Here is an 18,603-nt window from a genome sequence, read left to right on the forward strand (position 1 = left end):
AAAGTCCATGTCTAATGTTTAATATCTGTGTGATATTTAACCTCCTTGCATCTCAGTTTCTCCACCTATAAAATGAAAGAGCTAGATTAGATGTCTTTTGTGGATCCTTCCAACTCTAGATCTATGATACTATGAACTTTTTCAGTTTCTGAATTCTGTTTCTGTGTCTGAATTTAAATTAAAATCAAAATCAAGTCATCTGAACTTTCGTTGCTTAATTTCAAGGTTAGACATAATTCATAGCAGGTCTAGATATGAGGAAGCAACATCTTACATTCCTTAAATTCAAGCATATTTTTTAAACCACAAGAAAACTATTTTCCCTTAAGGCTGACAAGGACTGAAAGCATTGTAAAACATGGTTGTCAGGCTTTTTTTGATATTAATTAAGTATAAATGTAATAATGAACATTCTAATGTAGTCACCTCTCAATTATCAACAATCAGATGCCACATATTATCAGTATGTATCACATGATCCATTTTGAAATAAATTCTATTGTTGACTGTGATTATGCGATTAGTGATTATGCAACCCAATTAGCTAGAGGAATTGAGATTATTTATGGGGCTGAGGTGAATTATTGGAGTGTGTTTAATTATCTGCAGTGAAGCTTCATTACATTAGCTTGAATAGTCACTTAAAAAAAACCCACCACACCACAAACAACAGAAAAAGAAATTGTGAGCCAGAATGTGGATGTGAAGAAGTTACTGCTTGAGATTCATTAGGTTGTTTGGGAAGTACTAGCGTCCAGATCCACAAAATCTAGAACAATGACCATCTCTAAGACCTCAGCCATAAACAAAACAATGAAAATACAGTATACAAAAGAAAATGGAGTTCTGAAAAAAGTAGTCATAATTAGAACTTCTTTACTAAAGCCTTATCTATCTTTTTTTTTCTTTTCAAGCATACTATTTACTCAGCTTTTTTCACCTTTTTTTGCACCATGCTGTAGCTGACATAAAAACTGATAAACACATTCAAAAGCACTTAGTCCATGGTTGAAGAAGAAAAATTCTTTGCATGTTAAATTTCAAGACCCCCTTGAGTTAAAGTCCAAGCTAAATGGCCTTGTTGGCCTTCCTTTACTGGCTTTACGAGTGCTACATTTTGCATTAATGGTAATTTACCAACTTGGTTCTAGTTTCCTGCAAGGGTTAATTTAAGATTTCAAAATGGATGTTGAGCAGGTATTTGTAGAATCTTCATAGAAATTGTAAAATGCCTACAATTGTCTGGCAATTCATTGAAATCATGTACTATCAACAAGTATATGCATAGTCATGTGAAAATAACAAAATAGAAATTGCTTCCTTAAATAAATTATTAAGGATGACATATAATTTAATATTTCATAGTGGCATACAATATGCTATGTAAATTATTTTGAGCTCTGGAAGATGGTTCAAATAACCTGTTACAAAATGCTCATAAACTGAAATCCATAAAATTATATGTATAGCAGCTATAAAACTTAATGTTATTTCCATGGCCAAGGGCTTGTGAAAAGGGTTCTTTGAAATCCCTCCGTGATAGTATCTACTCTTGGATGCAAAAACCAACAGCCAAATGCTTTAGTTGGCTTTTGCAGAATTTAATAAAATTTGCTCCAGGGTCTCTTATTCTTTGTATAGAAATTGGTCTAGAGATTTCAGGGAAAGAGTTATGAATGTATCTCTCACAACAGTACAGTCTTTTATGAGTTATGCTCAGTGTTACTTTTATAGGGTCAACTTCTTTGTATGGCTCATGGACATCTGAATGTAAAGTTTGAATGGAATATTTTGAGCAGATAAAGAATCCTGAAAAAACACTGCTAGACTTTCTTCCATAGAATGATCTTTTGACTTTGGGGCACAATGAATATATTGGTTACATCCTATTTTGATGATTTAGCTTTTCTTTTCCAAATTGAACAATATAAAATCATGTTTCTTTGTATGTGCTTGCTGTCAGACTGCTAAGCCCCAAATGAGTATCCATCTTTATTCCAGATTAAGGTTACAGATGATAATCTTAAAACTTGGCTAAGCATTTTGAAATGTATGAGCTAGTTATAAGAACTTGAATGAATACTGATTACTAAGTAAATACCTTAGAGTATATGCACTAGTGATGATGGGCCACCAGCATAATCTTCATATTGAATGGAAAGCATGTTCTTTCATTCATTCATAAAATCATAAATTAACTAGGTTATCTTATTTCTCTGCAGAAAGGTTGGATTAAAATCATCCTCAAAATACTGCTATCTGATAAAAAAAAAAGATTGCATAAAACCCCAGGGTAAGCCATTCTTCCTTAACCAAATCTTATGTCACAAAGTTGTTTTGTTTTAATTGTTAGAATTCCAAGTATTGGGATTTGTCTCCTGAAAGTCAGGTAAATCTGATTGATCTTACTTCAGGAGTCAAAACTCTCAATCTCAAATTCATATCTCTAGTCCCAAACTCCAAATCTGCCTGTTGAATATCTCCACTTAAATGCTCTCTGCCATGTTTAAAATACAAAGATCCTTGGTTTGTTCCTCAAATACCTGTTCTTCCACCTGATTACTTTTATTCTGAGATTGTCGCACCATTTCACTAATTATTCATTTATGAAACTGGAATTTCTTTGGTTTTCCTCACCCCACCCCCCACATCCCAATCACCAAATGTTGAGTCATCTGGACATTGAGGATGTTGGACTAAATAATTTTCAATGTTCTTTCCAGATCTAAAATGACTCTGTGTCTCATGCTTTCCATCTACCATATTTTTTCAGCACAAAATAATACTTCTGGAAATTCATCCTTCGCTCTTCAGTGTCTATCTACTAAAATTCTACTCATTCTTAAAGGTTCAGCTTAAATGACACCTCCTCCATGATTGCCTCTCTCCACAAGCTAAAAGCTAGAAGGTCTTTTCCAAACTTTCATACCAATCTCTTTGTATCTCTCCTATTCAGTTATCACACTTTGACACTGACATTATAGCATCTATATTAAGGTACAATTATCTGTTGCACATTTTTTGTCTCTGCTACATGACTTTAAGCACCTTCCTATCTCCTTCAGTACCTAGCTCAGTACTTTGCACATGTATTTAATATTTTTGATTGACTCCAATCAAAAATTCACAGTCTTTTAAATCTATAGCATAACAATAAAATGAACTTTGAAGTTGTATTCCATATATTGAATATTCAAACCCACTAACAAAGTTCTCTAGTTTGCCATATTCTTCTTTTTTTAATAAATTTTTTTGTTTTAATTTTTTTATTTTAGTGAGGCAATTGGGGTTAAGTGACTTGCCCAGGGTCACACAACTAGTAAGTATTGTGTCTGAGGCCGGATTTGAACTCAGGTACTCCTGACTCCAGGACCGGTGCTTTAACCACTGCCCCACCTAGATGCCCCTGCCATATTCTTCCTATAACTAGCTGCAGACATTTTCAAAGTGTTTAGCTAGGTTGAAGATTAGCATCTGTAACCTTCAGAGATGATGGATCTGAAATAAATATGGGTACTCATTTTAGGCTAGCAGTCTGATAGTAAAGAAGTTGAGGAACAAGGAAATTAAGTGACTTGTCCAAAGTCATGAAGGTAATAACTATTAGAAGCAAGATTTGACCTCAAGTTCTCTGACTGCACTGTACCACTAAATGTTATGATCCTATAAATTTAGCTGTGATTATTAAAAGTCAAAAAGTTTCCACTTATTCCCTAGATAAATATATAAGCCTTTAATAACTGATTTTTACTCCTCTGTGAAAATCTCATTTTATACTTGATCTTTAGAGGTCTCCTGTCTTCTTTTTGAAGAGACTTCTCTCCATCTGATTAGTAACCTTATCCCCCTTGAGGGTTTAATACTAATTCTCATTATAGCCTTCCAATCAAGCCCACTCCTCCTTCACCATTTATCCTTCTTTCTCTGCTCTGCCCCTTACCAAAAGTTAGCATAAAAAATGAACCTGATTTTTCAATAAATATCTCTCAGTAAGCTGTCATATTGGATTAGTCTAAGAACTTTATTAAACTTACTATTGTAAATAGCTATAAAACTTAATGTGCTACCTCTTCAGGGGAATGTTTGCATTTTTATAGCAATAACTCCTGAGTAATCCAAAGCAACAAGTATCTAATAGGACAATTATCTACTATTTGTTAGAGTCCTATTTGTCAAAAAGTACAGTAAGGACCACAGGAGATATACCCTTTAAGACCATCTAGGGAGATATGATGAGCAGAAATATACACAAGGTCTATGGAACAGTGTGAAGAAAACCAAAATCTCCTTATCAAACTTATTATTTACTTCCTCACATAACTATTGCAAACTGACCCACACTAAGTTCTCTACCTTTAGCATTGTTCCAGTCATGATTTTGAACCAGCTAGTGCTTCAGATAATTGCTTACTACGTGTGGACATTCAGCTTGGTGATACATATATTAATTGCCAGCAACTTGTCCTCCCACATAAAGATAACACCCCAAATATTGTAGAGGATATTCACATTATGACAAAATCATATCCCCACCCCAATATATTGCCAAAAGGGTAACAATCTTCCACTACTAGTGAAACTGCAAATCCCTATAATTTTCAATATTTCAACATTAGAATTAAAGAATGGTACTAGGCAAACTAGGAACTTGTTCATAAACAATAAGCTACTCAATGCCTAGCTCGATCAGTAATACAAATTTCTTTATATTCAAGATTTAAGTGGAGTTTCCTCATATGTATATGTTCCTTCTGGATTTTCAGGCTAAACAAGTCTATTCGAAATTATTCTGAGAGAGAGAGAGAGAGAGAGAGAGAGAGAGAGAGAGAGAGAGAGAGAGAGAGAGAGTCTTACCTTTTTTTTTAACCTCAAGTACAGCTTCCTTTTCAGAAGTTTTCTTCTTGACATCTTCCTTTTCTAATTTGGAAACAAAAAAGGAGGTTTTTCTCACATTTAAATATCACCAAATCATAAAATTTAGAATCTTCATTGAGTCTATTTTTGAGGAATTTGAGGGCTTAGATAAAAGTCATTGAGCCAGCAAACCCACACTAGCATGGGGAAAATCATAAATAAATTCAGAATTCAAAAATGAAAGTCACATATGAATGACTTCAATTGGTAAGGGAGAAAGAACAGAAAAATACAAAGAAAAAAATAATGATCTCTTAAGGACCTTTTCCTTGCTAAACATTACAAAATTATTCTGATCAGTGGAGATATTAAATTGCATTATTCCATCTGCAATATTTATAATGCAATCTCATATGCTCTGATTCCTTGTGACATATAAGTGTAAATGGGGTTGATCAGAATCACTGCTGGTCATTTGATGAGTTCCCCTCCAATCAATTTCCTGTGATTACAAAGAACAGACCTTCGTTGGATGGCACCTCCCATTGAGGTAGAGAGTTTCCCTAGCATCTTCCTGAGAGGACAGAAATGGCTTCTATGATTGTTTCTAGTGACTGCAGGTGCATCAGTCAAATCATCAGAATGACTGGCTGTGTGGGTCATTTTCATTAATTTATCTAGAAAATGCCTTCAATTTTACTTTAAGTTTATGTATAAATGCCCATATATGAATGCACATATACATATATATGTGTACCTGGTGAGAAAATGAACATTATCATTACATTGTATTGCATTACTGTATATCATATTATGAAAGACATTATGACCATAGTGGAGACAGGGCTAGCCTTGAGGTCAGTAAGTCCTGAGTTCAAGATTTGTCCTCTAATACATAATAGCTATGAGACCACGAACAACTAATACACAATATTTCAATGCTCTAAATAACTTCCAAAAACTATTTATAGTTAATGAGTCACTTATCTATATCAGTAGAGTTTCCATACTAGAGATTTCAGAATAAATTGGCAAGATTTTACCTATATCCAAATCTGTATGTATATGTATGTATGTGTATAGATGTGTATATACAAATGCATGCATGCATGCATACATACTACTTCTAAACCAATTATTTTAGGCTACATTATGCTATATTGCATTATGCTATAATTATAGGAAGCTCGGTGGAACAGAGCTTAAGAGTGTTGTACTAGGAGTCAGAAAGACATGAGTTAAAATCCCACCTTAGACACTGTGTGAATGATTGTATGACCCAAATGTGTAACCCTGGGCAAGTTACTTGACCTCTCTCAGTCTAAGTTTCCTTATCTGTAAAATGAGGATAATAATTGAATCTACTTCACAGGATTGTTGTGAGGACCCAGTGAGATACCATATGCATACCACTTTCTATTAATTATTATAATGAATACTATTGATTATTATATTAATACTGTTAATTAATATTTATTATTGCATAGTTGTTATTATTCATATTAATTATAGCAAAAACTCAGAATGGCATGCAGAAAACTCTGGATTCTCAGAGTCTATGCCATAGGATCATAAGCGCTTGCCAGGCTAGTGACAGTACACACATACATGCATTCATGCATACATATATACACACCTACTTATATACATACTGCCCTGTAATTACCTGATGGCAGTGAAATATATTATATTTTATTACTTTGCATTGTTACATTATAATGTTACAATCTTTTTTTTATTCCTATATTTCAAGCATCTGGAATTTTGTCATTGTTGGTGGTTCCTCCGCAGATGGAGGATGCAGCTTCTTTGAAAGTGGATCATCTCTGAAAGTTTTCTCAACCAAAATTTCTTCACCTTGTGGTCAAACTGGAGTCTAGTTTCTCTGTATTTAGCTCAGCTAGTACTCCAATGAGAGAGACTTTTGATGACTGGAATGATAAGCACAGCATTTCTCCAGATTTATCATGTCATACAGAGATTGGTCTGTCAGTTTCTACAAAGCTGGAGAAAGGTTTTGAGTATATCCTGTACTTTTTTTGAGAGCCCAGACTTTGAAAGCTTAAAATTTACTAAAATACTTTAAAATATTACATATTTAATTATATTTGTAAGATATGGCATTATATATTTTGTTTGGTTTAGACCTGGACCAGATATAGATATATAAATATATAGATAGAGAAAGAGGCATAGGTATGTCTATAGCTTTAAGTTGTAAATAGAAATCTAAGTAGAAATATAGATATTAAAGCTATAGCAACAGATTGGCTGCAGGTTGAAATAAATATATACATCCCTACACCAATCTACATTTTTTTTCTTTCTTCCCTTTTGACTTTATTATTTTTTTTACATTCTAATGTTTTAGGGGTTTTTGTCTTGTTTTTTGTTTTGTTTTGTTTTGTTTATTTAGAATTTTATTTTTCCAAGTTACATGTAAAAACAAATTTTGACATCAATTTTTTAAAAGTTTGTATTCCAATCTACATATCTAGTAATGACCTGTAATAGCATTGATTTGGGGAGCTCTCAGTATGGTACCTCCCTCCACCAATGCACCAATATAGTTCTGAAACTTTTCTCTAATTTATAGCCTAAGAGAGTTGTCTGAGGCACTGAGAGCAAAAGTGATTTATTTATGGCTACAGTATCAGAACTATAAACCCAGGTCTTCCTGACCCGACAGATACAGCCTTTTATAAAGTACAATGTTTCCAAATATCATAATATTATGCTGTTTTTTAAGAGGGGAGAGTAGTTAATAGGATAAGTAACATTGTCTTCAACTTTAATAACAACTGCCAATAAAAATATAAAGAACATTTTTTAAATGTACAGACAACTTTAAAATTCACTTACCCTTCTTACTTTCAGAAGCTACTTTCTTCTCAGGTGTTTTCTTCTTTTCTTCTTCTTTTCCTGAAGAGGAATTTGTAGTCTTTTATTTCCTATACATTAATACTGAAATTATAGATTACATTTTAAAATAATCTGACATGATAATTTTAGCAATAACATTTTTTGTCCATACAAATTATTAGGACTGTAACATTCATAAATAAAAAATCAGTCTTTACTGAAAAATCTTTGTGTAAACTACTGGTATTCTATATTTTTAAATGTCATCATGGTCTTAATAAGCATACAATGAATTCACTAAGTGAATTGTCTTATTAATGTCTTTCCTAATCTGCCTCTAATAAAGTGGAATTTGGGATGCTGTCACATGTTGGTTTCCTAAGTCAACAAGCCAACAAGTATTTATTTTAATATACTTTTATTTATTTCATTAAATATTTTTCAAACAAAAAATTTAATAATCATTTTTGAAATTTTGAGTTCTAAATTCTTTCCTTCCCATTCTTTTCCCCTCTTTGATAAGGCAAGCAATTTTATATCTATTATACCTATGAAATGATGCCAGACATATTTCCATATTAGCCATATTAGAAAAGAAAAAAACACCCCCAAAATAAAACAAAAAAGAAAGCAAAAAGAAAAAATGTTTCAATCTGCATTTAGAATTCATCAGTTCTGTCTCTGGAGATGGAAAGCATTTTTTATCATAGATCTTTTGGAGTTATCTTGGTTTATTGTCTTGGTCAAAGTAGCTGTCTTTCACAATTAATCATCCTTACGATGTTCCTTTAACTGTATACAATGTTTTCCTGGTTCTACTCATCTCACTTTGCATCAGTTCCTTTAAATCTTCCCAGATTTTTCTGAAACCATCTTTCTCATCATTTTTATAGCAAGATAGTATTCTATCACAGTCATAAACCACAACTCATTTAACTATTCTCCAGTTGATGGGCATCCCCTCCATTTCTAATTCTACATCACCACAAAAAGAGCTGCTGTAAATATTTTTGTACAACTAGATCCTTTTCCCTTTTGTATATCTCTGGAATACAAATTCAGTAGTGTTACTGCAGAGTCAAAGGTATGAACAATTTTAAGCTTTTTACACAGTTATATTTGATACAGAGGTTGATACATACATGTGTGTGTACAGATATTTAGAGAAATAAATTGTATATATAGAAATGAATATGGATAGAGAGAAAGAGGTAGAGGTAGAGGTAGAGGTAGGTGGAGGTAGAGATGAGAGAGAGAACAAGAGCGAGCAAGAGAGAGAGCGAGCAAGAGAGAGAGAGAGAGAGAGAGAGAGAGAGAGAGAGAGAGAGAGAGAGAGAGAGAGAGAAATTTTCCCCTAAGTACTCCTTTGACTGAAACCCACAGATTTTGTATCTCATCATTATCATTCTCTTTAAGTAAATAATTGATTATTTCTCTGATTTGTTCTTTGACCCACTGATTCCTTATGATTAGAATATTTACTTTTTACCTTTTTCTGTTTCCACAGCTCTTTAAATGTAATTTTATTGCATTATGGTCTGAAAAGGGTCCACTTAATATTTCTGCTTTTTTTGCATTTTGTTGTGAGCTTTTCATGCTTTAATACATAGTCAAATTTGGGGAAGGTGTCATGTACAGCTGAGAAAAAGATATACTCTCTTTTATTCCCAATCAGTTTTCTCCAAAGGTTTATCATATTTAACTTTTCTAAGATTCTATTTATCTCCTTGATTTCTTTCTTATTTGTTTTATTGCTAACTCTGAGAAGGAAATGTTGGAGTTCCCCCACTAGTATCATTTTACAGTTTATTTCTTCCTGTGATTCATTTAATTTTTGCCTTAAGAATATGGATGTTGTGCCATTAGGTACATATATGTTTAGCATTCATATTACTTCATTGTCTAAGGTAACTTTTAGTAAGATGTAGTGTCCCTGTTTACCCCTTTTTAATTATGTCTATTTTTTGTAGTTTGGTGGTACAGTAGATAGAGGGATAGACATAGAATAAGGAAGACCTGAGTTTAAGTCTGATCTCAGACATTTACCATCTGTGTGATCCTGCATAAGTCACTTAATCCTGGGTAAATCACTTAACTCCATTTGCCTCAGTTTCTTCATCTTTAGACTTAGGTGGAGAAGGAAATAGCAAACCACTCCAGTATCTTTTCCAAGAAGACCCCAAAAGGGGGCATGAAGCAATAAACACAACTGAAAATAATTAAACAACAAAATTTTTACTTTTGCTTTGTGGAAGATCATTATTGCTGCCCCTGCCTTTTTTTTTAAACTTCAGGTAAAGCAAAATAGATTGTGCTCCAGCCCTTTATTTTAATTCTGTATGCTTCTCTATTTCAAGTATTTCTTATAAACAACATATTACAGGATTCTGCTCCATTCTGCTATCTGCTTCCATTTTATGGATGATTTTAATGTATTCACATTTATAGCTATGCTCACTAATTGTACATTTCAATCCATTCTATTTTCTTCTGTATATCCTTCTCTCCCTTTCTTTTTATCATGTCATTCCTCTAAATTTTGTTTTGCTTCTGATCAATGATTTCTTTCATCCACCCTCATTTTTATTACCCCCTTTTCCCTTGTACCCTTCTCCTGCTAATTCCCTGTTGGGTAAGATAGATTTCTCTTATTTTATATGTTTCCCCTCTTTGAACAAATTTAGATGTGAGTGGGGGTCAAGCTTTACCCACCTTTTACCCATCATTTTCCCTTCCACCGTGGAAAACAAAACAAAACACCTTTTCCTTGCTTGCTTCTTTTATGTAAAATAATTTTCCTTTTTCTTTCTCTCCCCTACCTTTCTCCCAGAGCCTCCTTTTTTCTTGCCTATCCATTTTTTACATCATCCCAATGTAATGAACTCACTCCTGCACCCCCTATTGATGTAAGATTCTTCTATTTCCTCTAATAAAGACAAAGTTTTTAGAAGTTATATGTATCATCTTCCCATATACAGAAGCAAACAATTTAATCTTATTGAATCCCTTATGATTTATCTTCAATGTTTACCTTTAAGAATAATTTTATTTTCTAAAATATATATGTAAAAATAAAATTTTAACATCAATTTCTAAAAAAAACTTAGTGTTCCAACTTCTCTTCCCGCCCCCTTCCATTCGCACTCCCCACCCACAAGAACTCAAGCAATTCAAAATAAGTTATACATGAGTAGTCATGGAAAAATTCCCATATTAGCTAGTTGTGAGAGAAAACAGTCAAAAACCCAAAACTTCAGATTAAGAAATTGTCAAAGAGGAAAAGAAAAAAAATGCTTTTAAATGTGTTTCCATCTGTTTTCAGATACTATCAGTTCTTTCTCTGCAGATGGGCTGCAATCTTCATAAGTCCTTCAGGGTTATATTGGATCATCACCTTGCTGAAAATAACCACATGCTTCCCAGCAGATCATTCCCCACTATTGCTGTTATTTTGTATACAGTACATTTCACTCTGCTTCAGTTCATGTAGGTCTTTCCAGGTTTTTCTGATAGTATCCTGTTCATCATAACCTGTATATAGTACCTTAAGCTTGACAGAGAATTTTCTTCATAAAAGCCCAGCAAAGTAGGTACCATACATTTAGCCATTATAAATCAATCATCATAACTATTTCCCTCCATCCTACTCCCTTCCCATGACATTTATTCTCTCTTCTTTTTACCTATTCCTCTTCAGAGGTGTTTTACTTCTGACTATCCTCTCCCTCACTCTGCACTCCCTTTTTTCACCCTTCCTTCCTTATCTTCTTCCCCTCCTATTTTCCTGCAGGGTTAAATAGATTGCTCCTCCCAATTGGGTATGAAAGCTATCCCCTCCATGAGCCCACTCCAATGAGATCAGGGTCCCTAAATTGTTCTTCCTCCCTCCCTCCTCAAACCTCCCTATGAGATCAAGCAATTCAATATGTCATACTGGTGCAGTAATGCAGAACATCTTCATCTTTCTTGAAAGTGTTTTGCTTTTTACTGCTCTCTCTCCCAATCTGCCATTTCCTCCTTCCCCTCTTTCCCCCTCCCCTTTTCTCCCTCCCCCTTCCCTTCAGGGCAAAAATATATTACTATACCCTACTTGAGTACATATGTTATTCTTTGAGCCAATTCTGATGATATTAAGGTTCACTCACTCCCCAACTCCTTCCCCCTCTTCTACTCTCCTCCATAAGCTTTCTTCTTGTTTCCTTCATGTGAACTACCTCTCCCCAGACCATCTTTCCCCTTCTCCCTCCCCCAGTTTATTCCTCCTACACCTCAATCCTATTTTAATGATGTCATCATGGATTAGTTATGTGGCACAGTGGACAAAGCACCAACCCTGGACCCTGGGCCCCAAACCCAAATCCAGCCCCAGACGCAAGATGCCCCACCCCGTCTGCCCTACAAAGAACAAAACATAAATGCTTTACAGATATAATCCCTTTAAATTCAGTTCAGCCCTGTCTTCTGTGAATTGCTTACTGAGATAGTTCTTATGATTTCAAAGTATTATCTTCCCATATAGAAATGTTAACAGTTTGATCTTTTAATATCCCTCATGAAATCTTTTTTCCTGTTTACCTTTTTATGCTTCTCTAGGATCTTGTATTTGAAAGTCAAATTTTCTATTCAGTTCAGGTCTTTTCATCACAAATGCTTGAAAGACCTCTTTCTCATTGAAATCCCATTTTTGCCTCTGAAAGATTATACTCAGTTTTGCTGGGTACATGATTTTTGGCTGAAGTCCCAGTTTCTTTGCCCTCTGAAATATCATATTCCATGCCCTTCAGTCCTTTAATGTAGAGGCTGCTAGATCTTGCTTTATCCTTATTGGAGCTCCACAGTATTTGAATTCCTTTTTTCTAGCTGCTTGCAGTATTTTCTCCTTCACCTGGGAGTTCTGGAATTTGGCTATAATATTCCTGGAGGCTTTCTTTTTGGGATCTCTTTCAGGAGGTAATCAGTGGATTCATTTCTATTTTAGCTTCTGCTTCTAGAATATCAGGGCAATTTTCCCTCACAATCTCTTGGAGAATGGTGTCTAAACTTTTGTTTTGGTCACAGTTTTCAGGTACTCCAATGATTTTCAAATTATCTCTCCTAGATTTCTTTTCTAGGTCAGCTGTTTTTCCAAGGAGATATTTCACATTGCCCTCTATTTTTTCATTCAATTGGATTTCCTTTACTGTGTCTTGGTTTCTCATAAGGTCACTAGCTTCCATTTGTTCAATCCTAATTCTTAGGTAGTTATTTTCATCAGACAGTTTTTTAATCTCCTTTTCCATTTGGCTTTTCAAACTGTTGACTTTGTTCTCATGACTCTCCTGCATTGCTCTCATTTCCCTTTCCAATCTTTCCTCCTTTTCTCTACATCTTCTTTCTATTTCTCCTACTTTCTCTTCAAAGTCCCTTTTGAGAGCTTCCATGGCCTGAGGCCAGTTCTTATTTTTCTTGGAAGCTTTGGATGTTGGAGCTTTGACCCTGTTATTATCTTCTTCTTCTGAGGTTGTATTGTGGTCTACCTTACCCCCAAAGAAGTTTTCGATGGTCTTCTGCTTTCTCTGCCTACTCATCCTGGCTTACTATTTCTTGGCTTTTAACTCCTTCTTAAAGTGTGGCTCTGCTTCCAGGACACACTGTTCAAGCTACAGTGTGGCGCAGGCAATGGCTGGGTTTCTTCTCAGCCTGCCTGGCCTCACTTTCATTTGATTTTAAACTCTCCACAGGTGGTGGGGCTGCTTCTTAGCTCCGCTCCTGTTCTCAGCTTCAGAGGGTCCCAGGTGTTTGGGGTTAAGGGGCAGGTTTTAATCTCACCTGGACTGTTCTCAGGTCCAGAGATTACCTCAGGCCTATTTACTAAGAAACCAACAAGCAAAGCTTTCTGTGGTGTGGTTCTCAGCTTCCGATGAGACTGCTCCCCTGCTCCCTTCCCCCACCTGGGCCTTCAGTCACTCAGGATTTTTTCCTGGTTGCACGCTGGGGTGGGACAGTTGAATCCTTCCCCCCAGTCCACTGGTACCCCTGCACTTACCACCCAGGCCAGCCATTCAGCCTGACCGCGTGCTCAGTTCCAGAAGATGCCTGTGTTGCGGCCAATTCAGAGGCACTGGGCCAAATTTCTTGGGGGGTGTCTGGTGTGTCGCCTGACTGCAGGGTTAGGCTTTATTTGTGGCCCAGCATGGCCCCCTGAAATCTATCTATAGCTGGAGAAAACTCTCAGCCAGTATTTTTGTGTGTTTTTCTGTCCTGAGGGTTATTTTATTGCTATTTTGGGGGCAATTCCAATGTTTAACCTTTTTATGCTTATCTTGAGTCTTGTTTTTCAAAGTCAAATTTTTTATTCAGTTTTGTTCTTTTCATCAGGAATGTTTGAAAGTCCTCTATTTTGCTAAATTTCCTTCCCTGACACCCCAGAAGCAATATATTTGGTTTTGTTGGGTAGGTTGCAATCCCAGCTCTTTTGCCATCAGGAATATGATGTTCCAAGCCTTCTGACCCTTTAAAGTGATAGTTGCTAATTTTCGTGTGATGCTGAATATAGTTCCTGAATTTAAATGATTTTTTTTCTTGCTGATTAAAGTATTTTCATCTTTAAACTGAGAGCTCTGGAATTTAGCAATAATATTCCTGGGAGTTTTCATTTTGGGATCTCTTTCAGGTGGTAATCAGTGGAGTCTTTCAATTTTTATTTTATACTCTGGATCTAAGATATCAGTGCAGTTTTCCTCAATAAGTACTTGAAATATGATATATAGGCTCTCTTTCTTTTAATCATGGTTTTCAGGTACCCCAATACTTAAATTATCTCTATTCAATCAATTTTCCAGGCCAGTAGTTTTCCCAATGAGATATTTTACATTTTCTGCTGTTCTTTTATTCTTGTGACTTTATTATTTCTTGATTCCTCATGGAGTCATTAGCTTCCACTTGACCATTTCTAAGTTTTAAGGAATTATTTTGTTCAGTGAGCATTTGTATATCTTTTTCCATCTGGCCACTTTTGCTTTTTAAGCAGTTATTTTTACCAGTGAATTTTTTAACCTCTTTTTAAAAATTTGTCCAAATATCATTTTTAGGTTGCTATTTTCACTAACTTGTTTTGCTTCTTTTACCAAGCTATTAATTGTTTTATTTTCATAATTTGCTTCTTTTGCTTTCATTACTCTTACATTACACTTTTTCATCCAACATTCTTAAGTGATTTAGAAAATAATTCTTAGCTCTTCCAGAAATTCCTGTTGGGCTTGTATCCAATCCACATTTTTTCTTTGATTGTGTCTTCTAAGATTGTGTCTTGATCTTCCCTTGATCACTATAGCAGCTTTTTGTGGCTAGTTCCTTTTTTGTGGTGGTTGTTTCCTCATTTTTCTACCCAATTTCTTGATTTTGAATTTTTTGTTAAAGTTGGACTCTGTTCCTGGCATGGGGTGGTGGAAGAGTGCTGGGCAGAGAGAAGAACTGTATAAAACTGCAGGCTTTCTTACATTGCTTTTTTCAGAGCTAGTTCTGATTGTTTGGAAGTTTTTGGTGCTTCCAGGGTTGTATAATCTGGAGAGAGGTATGGCCATTGCTCTCCAGGTTTACACTCTGTTCCTTACCCAGGAGGTGCCCCTGAATGCTTGGGATTGCAATCGATACTGTTCCTTAAGGCTTCCACTCATACTTGACCCAAAAGTGCTCCTCTCCACCCTTGAACTACAACTCAGAAGTAGGCATAGCCAATTGAGTTGTCAAACAATGTCTGATTCAGTATCCACTGCTATCATAGAGATCCCCTAAGGTCTCTTCCTGACCAGTTGCCAGGTTCCCTTACTCTCTGACTTGAGAGCTCCCAAAATTAATGCTATTTCTGTCACCACCACCACCAGGTCATACCAGTGGTGTTTCATCCACATTGGCTTCAGGTTAGCTTCCACCCCCATGTCACAGATCTCTTTTTCCAACCTCCTAAATTCTTTGGGGCTTGAAAAAAATTCCTTATGCTTACCATTTTTTTTTTTTTGGTTCTGCCTGTCTAGGATTCAATTTGAGGCATTATTTTAAAGTTGTTTTGAGGGGGATGATGGTAGATCTCAGTTGAATGCTTTTTCTACTCAGCTCTCTTGGCTCTGCTGCTAGAAGTTAGAAATGTGTATTAAGTTCTTACTTTGTACTTGTAAATATGCTAAGCACTGGGATTATAAGTACAAGTAGAAAGAAAGAGATTACTTCCCCTTAAGGAGCTTACATTCTAACAGGGGCAGACAACATTTAAAAGGAAGCTGAGAAGGATGTGGTAGTTTCTCAATTCTGGGAATGGTAGAGAAAATACAAAGAGTTAGAAGTTTAGCCTATAGACCTAGCTAGCCATTGTTTCCCTAATATAAAGGTTCTATAAGGAACCAGTCAATAAATGAAGAGGTCACACAGAAAAAGGGAACTTGCCTTTTACTTTCATCTTCCCATCCAAATAATATGGTACAAAAGCAACAGATCTTCCCTTCCGGAAGACTGTTTCTTTCTTTATTTTTTTTAAAGTATGAATTCTCACATTTTCTTTTATTTTAAAAATTCAATTTTATTTTATTTTCAGTTCCAAATTCTCCAATTTCCTCCCACATGCTTGAGAAGGTAAAAAAAAAAATAGAACTCATTACATATATTATAATCCAAGAAAACAAATTTCTCTATTAGTCATGTTCCACAAAGAAAAAAAAAGGCAAGAAAAAATAAAGAAAAGAAGAAAATATGCTTCAATCTGCACTTTGAATCAGTTTTGTATCTGAAGATGGATAGCATATTTCCCATTGAGCCTTTGTAATTGTTGTTTATTATTGTGTTGATCAGAGTTTCTAAATCTTCCAAAATTGATTATCATTATGATATTGCTGTTACCATATTACTTTTTCTCTTGGTTCTTCTCACTTCCTTCTGCATCATTCATACAATTTTAGAAAATTGTTTCTTAACCCGGAGTTGCATGTGAACATTGAAATGGGAGCACACACCTCAGCATCCAGTGTGGTATCTTCAGTTTTCAAAACAAGTGGATCTCCTTTTCTCAGATCTGAAGTATCCTTGGTAGGTGAACAACATAAGACTGACTCACTTCTAGAAGTTAATTATTTATTGAAATGGCTGAAAGTTTTGTAGTCATTTTTACCATCTTTCTCAAGAAGGATGATTTTTATGTCCTTTTTTCATCCTTAGTCTCAGGTACCAGAGATAAATTCTTAAGTATTTCATTTACCCATAACTGCTGCCATTCCTAGGAAACTCAGTGAGGAGTTCTAATGTGAATGCCCAAGTTAAGTCTACTAATGACTGCATCTAATTAAATACAGGAATTAATTCATTCCCTTAGGTCTTGGGCTTTTTACCTACAGGATCAAAGACAACATGTTCTGTCAGTGTTAGAAGCTATAATTAAACAAAAAAAAAATTCTGCAGGATTTCAAGAGATAGTCAAATGTCTTATACAAAAATATTTTCACACTCTGTCTCAAAGTAAATGCAGTGTACTGTTATAGCCCCAGCAATCAGAAATGGTAAGTCAAGAAGTCAATTTTTGATAATTTCACATAGTTCAATGTCATCTTATTTTTTCCTTAAATATTTTGTATATACTAAATAGATAATCCTCAAATAAACACACTTGCAGAAAATTGTCATCATATTCAACTTCTCAAGGGTAAACTTTCTGTAGTTGGGGATTTGCCTAAATTATAAATAATTGAAGTGACAGCAAAGAACAGAAGCCTAAGAGTCCCCAAAGATTGGGTCTAGTCTCAGCTCTGCAAGCTCTGCCAGTTCTGCCTGTATGTGACCTTAGGCAAGTCACTTCTTTTCTTTGATCTTCATATGGAGTTTCCTCATATGGAAAAGGAAGAGGTTGGGCTAGTAGGTTTCTTTCTTTTTTTGTGAGGCAATTGGGGTTAAGTGACTTGCTTAGGGTCACACAGCTATTAAGTGTTAAGTGTCTGAGGTCGGATTTGAACTCAGGACCTCCTGACTCCAGGGCCAGTGCTCTATCCACTGAGTCATCTAGCTGCCCCTGGGCTAGTTGATTTCTATGGTTCCTTTGTATCTTTTCTAGCTTCTATAACAACACTTGCTTTAATAGGCATTTGCAGAAGATCAGTCTTTGGCCTGAGAGGCAACATGGTATCATGGATCTAGAGCAGTCCTTAGAAACAGGAAGACTTGGGTTCAATTTTCACCCTTGACAAATCTGGGCAAATTATGTAACTGCTCAGTGCTCAGGAGTATAAAGCAAATAAAAAGGGGGACCACTAATCTGTACATAATAATCCTTACAGGCTACATAATGTCTTAGAAAACCACATATTAAGATAAATATTTTATTATGTTTTATTTATTTTGTTAAATATTTCCCAATTATATTTTAACCTGGTTCTGGCCACACTAGGGAGTATTGTGGGTCATTTGTGCTGTGATGATATCTATGCTTTAGATAGCTTGGTAAGATTACAAAAATGAGTGAGAAGGTGCCGACCTTCATCCGTAAAGGGAGCTTCCTTATCTGGGAGTTCCCAATATCAGTGAAACCCAGGTCTAATCTCTCTCCCTGTTCTTGGATCCACTAGTGTTGTCACTGCATTAAAGGAAAGGGGGGGGGGGAGTGGGTTTTGAATAGTAGTTCCTATTAAATAGGAATCCAGAAGAAAGTCAGAGCAGACACAGTCATTACACATAGGCCTCTGATTGTCAAAACAGAAACATATATTATAAAAAGTTGTCAACTACCTAACCTTCTACTGAACTCCAGATTCCATTAGTAAAGACCTTGGGATATAAGCTAAAACTAGTCTGAATATCTTGTAATTTTTTAAAAACATATACTCTGGTGTGATAAATTCTACCCTTTAAATTAATCTAGCTAAGATTTTATTG

General features: G+C 35.2%; 1 protein-coding gene across 1 annotated transcript in view; it reads right to left on the reverse strand.

Moving 5' to 3' along the window:
* Window positions 1-18,603, reverse strand: part of LOC122755124 (triadin-like) — a 326,758-nt gene that overhangs the window by 279,358 nt on the left and 28,797 nt on the right. The window contains exons 2-3 of the mRNA XM_044003480.1: window positions 7,717-7,776; window positions 4,857-4,917 (exon numbers count right to left, since the gene is read on the reverse strand). Of these exons, the coding sequence (XP_043859415.1) occupies window positions 4,857-4,908 (52 nt within the window). The 5' untranslated portion in view covers window positions 4,909-4,917; window positions 7,717-7,776. The remainder of the gene's footprint in view (window positions 1-4,856; window positions 4,918-7,716; window positions 7,777-18,603) is intronic.

Source organism: Dromiciops gliroides, chromosome 4 (genome assembly GCF_019393635.1).
Source record: "Dromiciops gliroides isolate mDroGli1 chromosome 4, mDroGli1.pri, whole genome shotgun sequence".
NCBI lineage: Eukaryota > Metazoa > Chordata > Mammalia > Microbiotheria > Microbiotheriidae > Dromiciops > Dromiciops gliroides.